The sequence below is a fragment of the Mus pahari genome, chromosome 9, assembly GCF_900095145.1.
Source record: "Mus pahari chromosome 9, PAHARI_EIJ_v1.1, whole genome shotgun sequence".
Lineage (NCBI taxonomy): Eukaryota > Metazoa > Chordata > Mammalia > Rodentia > Muridae > Mus > Mus pahari.
In genome coordinates, this window is record NC_034598.1 from 64,114,619 (window position 1) to 64,121,007 (window position 6,389).

The window sequence follows — 6,389 nt, forward strand, 5'->3', positions numbered from 1 at the left end:
CACACACACACACACACACACACACTTCCTTCTCCTTCCTATCAAATTGCCCTATTTTAGGAGCCATTTGGATTGGAAATGCCCATTGTGTGACCATTGGATTAGAAAGGCCCATTGGAACCTGGAGAGATCAGCAGAGGGTAGATAAGAGAAAGCAACGATATCTTACACCCTGAACCCATGGGTAGACAAGAATGCAGTGATAAGGCTAGGGCCCCTCCATTCTACCTGACTGTTGAGATGCCCATTCTTTTCAGACCCACTGTAGGCATACCCAAATGCTGTGAGCTCAGGATTGCAATGTCTTTGTTCTGTCCAAAGGATGACATCGCCCATCTCCTCAGCATCTTCTCTTCTCACTCTTGCATTCTTTCTGATTCTCTTTCCACAATGTTGCTGGTCCTTGCCGTGTACGGCGTAAGTGTCTTCTTTAGGGATGAGTACTCATTTTTTGCTCATGCTCCATGCCTTGGGCAGCCTCGACTTTCTTCATTCTCTCACATAAGTCACTAAGTGGAAGAGCTCCTGCGATTAAAGCTGAGATGATCATTTTCCTGTGGGCTTAAGCATAAAGATGTAGAAAGCAGATTGACACTATACCAACATAGATAAACAACATCTTCCCCAGCATTTGATATCATTGGATTTATTTTTTAAAGGTCTTTTTAAAATTAGATTTATTTATTTTATGTATATGGTACACTGTAGCTGTACTGATGGTTGTGAGGCATCATGTAGTGGCTGGGAATTAAGGTTGCTTGCTCCAGTCAGCCCCGCTCACTCTGGCCTAATCTATTATTATATTATTATATCTAAATACACTATAGCTGCCTTCAGAAGAGGACGTCAGATCTCATTACGAATGGTTGTGGTTGTGAGCCACCATGTGGTTGCTGGGATTTGAACTCAGGACCTTCGGAAGAACAATCAGTGCTCTCACCCGCTGAGCCATCTCACCAGCGCCATCATTGGATTTCTTAATTATACCCATTCAGAATGGAGTAAGATGGCATCTCAGAGTAGTTTGAATTTGGATTCCTCTGGTGGCTAAGGATGTTGAACATCTAAACCAATTTGTTGTTGGGGTTACTTCTTTATTGATGATTTTTTTTTTTGGGGGTATTGAGTTTTCCTTTGTTTGTGGCTTGTTTTTGTTTTTTAAATAGTCTAGATATATAGTTACTGTGGCTTATTTTAAGGCAGGGTCTCATGTAGTTCATACTTGCCAGGAACTTGATCTGTAGCTGAAGATAACTTTGAACTCCCTGACTTTTCTACCTCTGCCTCCCAGGCTGTGAAATTACAGGTGTGTACCACCACACCTAGTGTTCAGACATTAAATGCTGGAGATCTTGGAAGCACTTTGTGTGCCCAGTAAATTTTTAATGAAAAATTAAACACGATCGGGACACAAAAATGCTCCACAGTGCTGAGACACATTCGTGGTTCTGTAGCTCAATCCGAAGAAAATGTAGTTAAATCTGGGCTAGAATTTATACTAGGCTTTGTTGGCTCCTGCTTCATCGGCTCCTTGAGTCTCCAGTCACGTGGACCTTACTGTCGTTCTTCCCTTGGTGGGTTCTGAGTGCTGACCACTCTAACAGTTCAGAATCACTTTGTTCTCTGAACCCCCTCTCCCTTTTTATTGATTATTTTATTTATTTACATTTCAAATGGTATCCCTCTTCCTGGTTTCCCCTATGCCATCTCCCTCCCCCCTGCCTCTATGATATTGCTCCCTCACCCACCCACCCACTCCTGCCTCCCTGTCCTGGCATTGCCCTACACTGGGGCATTGAGCCTTCCAGGACCAAAGGCCTCCCTTCCCATTAATGCCAGGTAAGCCCATCCTCAGCTACATATGCTGCTGGAGCCATGGGTCCCTCCGTGTGTATTTCTCCAGAGCCCTTTAGCCTCCCCATTTAATGTTTCCTTTTCTCTTGCCCCTTCACAATTAAACAAATCATGTGAGAACAATATGTGCATCTCTTGGGATTATATCCCTCTGCTCTTCTTTTCAACTGGATCTTGAGCCCTCAGTTCTTCAATTTTGTCTAACACTGGAATGTTACTGGAAGCACCACTGGCTTCTCTCTTGCCAAACATCAACCTCTGGACAACAACAACAACAACAACAATCTAGACTTTTGTCTTTAATCTGGTCCATCATCAACCAGTAGACCCAGTATGAAAAAAAAAAATGGTGCTTACTGTATCTTACTCTATCATATCAGCTCATCTCTCCATAGGTCTCCTGCTCTGAGATCTAAATTTCTCCAGTCTGTTGCTCCAGTAAATTTCCTATGCTCAGCAACATTGTTTTGTGGTGTGTGATCTAGCTGTCACAGTGGTGCTTGATCAGACCGTTTGTCATAAATTATTCCTTCCAGAGATTTCAATAGCCAGTGACAAAGATATGATCTAACATTCAACCATGCAGTGTGTGGGGAGAAAGCACATTAAGGTTTGATAGCTGATGGGGAGATGTTTCTCCATCTTTGTCTTTTTCCAAATTATTCAGAAATTCAATTTTTCTTGCCCCTTAGGTCTTACAAATTCATTTTAGAGGAAACTATTTGTCTCATATAACTGACTCTTCATTGGATTTTGAGATAAATTGAACTTTCTATGTTCACTTAAAAATTAATACGAGCCGGGCGTGGTGGAGCACGCCTTTAATCCCAGCACTCGGGAGGCAGAGGCAGGCAGATTTCTGAGTTCGAGGCCAGCCTGGTCTACAAAGTGAGTTCCAGGACAGCCAGGGCTATACAGAGAAACCCTGTCTCGAAAAACCAAAAAAAAAAAAAAAAAAAATTAATACGAAGTCCTAAGTCGAGGGCTATAGAGGTGGCTTCTTGATTAAAAGTGTGGACTCCCGTTCAGAGGATCCAGATCCAGTTCTCAGCTCACCGTTGGCTGTGCCTCGAGTTTCAGGGTATCTGATATGTTCTTCTGGCCTCTGAGGTTACTGGTGCTCATGTCCACAGACCCACAGTCAGACATAAACATATATACATAATTAGAAATAAAATAATTAAATATGATACATTTGGAGAGAAACATTATCACATGGTGTATTTTCATTAAAAATAGTGATTTGGGTTTTTGAAATGTTCATAGTAGTGGTTTTGCATTTCAAATTAGAGTCCTGGCTAAAATAGGTATGTTGCTTTTATAAATATTCTAAATTATAAATTTCTTAATTTTTCTGACCAAAATAAGTATAAATGCATTTACATTTTAGTTTACCACTCTTCTGAGTTAGTCACCAAATTTATCCATTTCTAAGATCTTATAGACTCACTTGGATTATCTACAACAATCCTGTTACTTGTAGAAATCAATGTAACTTCTGGTCAGGCTTGCAGTCTTTTTATCCATCATTCATTTTGTGGGTAGCACTAGACAGCTTATCTTCCTACAGCGCTGAATTTAGGCTGCAATGGAGGATAACTTCTCTTGTTCCTGGCTTTGAAAACGACAGCATTTCAACATTACATACATCTGCTTCAAATTGCTTTTTAAGTTGGCCCTGCTGTAAGATGAAAGATTTTTAACTCAAAGGATATATATAAATTAAAAGGTATTTTTCCCCTGAATCTTTTAACAGCATTCTATGTTTTCATAGGTATATTAATGTAAATGGAGAATTTTTATCATAACACAACCACACAGTAAAAAAAAAAAAAAATCTACAAATGCTAGGAGGTGGGGTAAGCTCATAATCTAAGCCTGAGTTACTTCCTCTCTATGACAAACCCACTTTGGTCATAAAGGTTCCTTAATAAATGACTTAGATAAGCATGAGTATTATCTTTGTAGTTTTGGGCATTTAATTTAAGGACTATAGTTACCATATGGTTTTTCATCTCCATTCTTCTTTAAATGACTTTGGCTTCCAGGTTGTAATAGCTATGAAAAAAAAAAAAAGGCTGGAAATTGGAGCCTTACTTCTTTTGAAATTGTGGTTTCAATGTATATGATGTGGGTATTTATGTATTTATTTATTCATTTATTTATATTTGGGAGACAGTCTCTATTAAAAAAATACCTTGTTTATATTATGTGTTAAATATGTGTTAGTTAGTGAATTCATTTCTTTAGTGACTATGCTATACTCTGTTTTTTAACTGTTTTGTCTGTAGTTGTGTCCATCTAAGCCTTGTGAGTCCTAACGTGTGTGCTTTTCCTTTTCTATTTATTGATCACCCTTTAATGCTGATTAATGTACTTTTTTTTTAGCTTGACTGACTTGTTTTTTAAAAGACAGGCATACGGGTATTGCTTCAATATGTGGGTGTTGGAATCAGACAACTTAACTTGAGAGGCCATTAAGGAGAGTAGATATGATAAGTCACACAAAGTAGTATGAACACAAAGCACAGTAAGCCAGCATCAAATTTTAGCTGTCATTATATTCTCTCATTATATTCTGATAATCTGATGTATATTCTTCATAGTGTTTATCATCCTAAAATGACCAGTTTTGTTCCTTTTATCCATTCCATTAAAAAATTAATAATAGGGGCTGGAGAAATGGCTCAGTGGTTAAGAGCACTGGCTGCTCTTCCAAAGGTCCCAAGTTCAACTCCAGCAACCACATGGCAGCTCACAACTGTCTATAACTGTAGTCCCCTGGGATCTGATGTCCTCTTCTGATGTGCAGATGCACATACAAACACTCCTCTGCATAAATTAATACATCTTTAAATATGATAATACCTTTCCCTTTGCTGTTTTCTCTTCTCTGAGAACCACTGTGTCTAAAACCTAAAACCGTGGTAAGAGGTAGGAAGTCAATGGAAATATGTCAGNGAATGGGGGTAGGAAGCAAATGAAGAGGATACATTTCTATCACACACAAGGTCCTGTTGCAATTCAAAGCTGAGGACAAAATTTAGATGTAGGNACAATGAATGTGGGGTAAGTACCAGTGCAGCAATGATGATCAGTTTTAAAGNCCACATAAAAGAACTGAATTTTCCTCGCAGACTCAAGCCAGGCATGGCAGTGTCAAAAATAAAATTTTGTTGATACTGTGGGCTTTTTTTTTGTAGTTCTACTTATTTTTAGATATTGATGCCTGTAACAAAAGAGGCATTCTACGGATATGTATTGGCATGACCTTAGTGATAGGCAGCATTATAAAGCTTTTCAATCCCGTAAGGTTTGAAAGGTTTTGTTTTCTTACTTTAAAGAGTCTTTTCCCCTTTCCTGGTTTCCTCTCCGACTTTAATTGATTATCTTATTTGATTACCTTATTTTAAAAGCCATAGATAGATAGATAGATAGATAGATAGATAGATAGATAGATAGATAGAGATATAGATGTATAGATGTATAATTTTATGTAGCCTTTCTTTCATTAAACCCCCATAATTTATACATGACAGTACATCTAGAAAATATTTTAGTTATTTTTGGGGGTGTTGTAGTTGTTGTTGTTGTTGTAGTTGTAGTTGTTGTTGTTGTTGTTGTTTTTCAGAGCTGAAAACTGAAACCAGGCCTTTGCGCTTGCTAACAAGAACTCTACCACTGAGCTAAATCCCCAACCTCTTTATTTTTTTTTAAATTAAATTGAGCTTTCGACTATTGTGTTTTATGGATAGATCATTGGTCTTCTGATCATTGCCTTTTATTGATAGGTCATTGAGCTTTTGATCATTGTGTCTTATGGACAGATCTTTGAGCGTCTATCCTTCTGTTTTATTGGCAGGTCCCATAAATGGGGAAAAAACTCACCAGAGAGCAGCGTGCCATGTGCTTGTGCTTGGTTTTATTCTTCAGAGACTTCTTTAACTGTGATTTCTGTTCAGAAGAAAAATTGTAAATGCTGAAATAAAAGATTTATTTTTCTGACTGTTGGAAGTCAGTATCTGTTTAGTTCATCCTTACACTTTCCACATTCTTGTCTGAAATCTAAATTCCATGTCTATTTTTTCAATTCAAAAAGGTTATATCGTTGGGAACAAGCCTTAAAAACATATTCTAAATATTATCACCTCATTTTCAGTCTCTATTTAATCCTAGAGAACAGCTAAATTCAAGGTCCCAGTCCCTAAGGGAGCTGGGGATATTCAAATAGCTGAACAGCTCCTATGGTAGGCAAACAGTCTGACTCCAGACATCTCAGGGATAGCTTTTAAGGGAACAGTTGCCTGTGTTCAGACATCCTAAGGATAACTTCTCCATCTTTCTGGCAGGGTCAAACTAAGTTCATGTTCCTAGGCTCAGGAACCCATTCTTAACCTGATTGGTGAAAAATTCATTGTTTAACCCCTTATGCCAAGATAAGATTAAACAACACTACAACCCACCATGTGTTCCCCTCCCCTTATGATCTCACCCTCCATATAAGCTGTGCAATTTCTCTTCAGCTCCCAAGTCTG

General features: G+C 38.4%; 1 protein-coding gene across 1 annotated transcript in view; it reads left to right on the plus strand.

The window, feature by feature from the left end:
- The window catches only part of LOC110326109 (GLIPR1-like protein 1), a 40,172-nt gene extending 34,373 nt beyond the window's left edge, over positions 1-5,799 (plus strand). The window contains exon 5 of the mRNA XM_021204272.1: positions 5,717-5,799. Coding sequence (XP_021059931.1) covers positions 5,717-5,799 — 83 coding nt within the window. The remainder of the gene's footprint in view (positions 1-5,716) is intronic.
- The last annotated feature ends 590 nt before the right edge of the window (positions 5,800-6,389 follow it).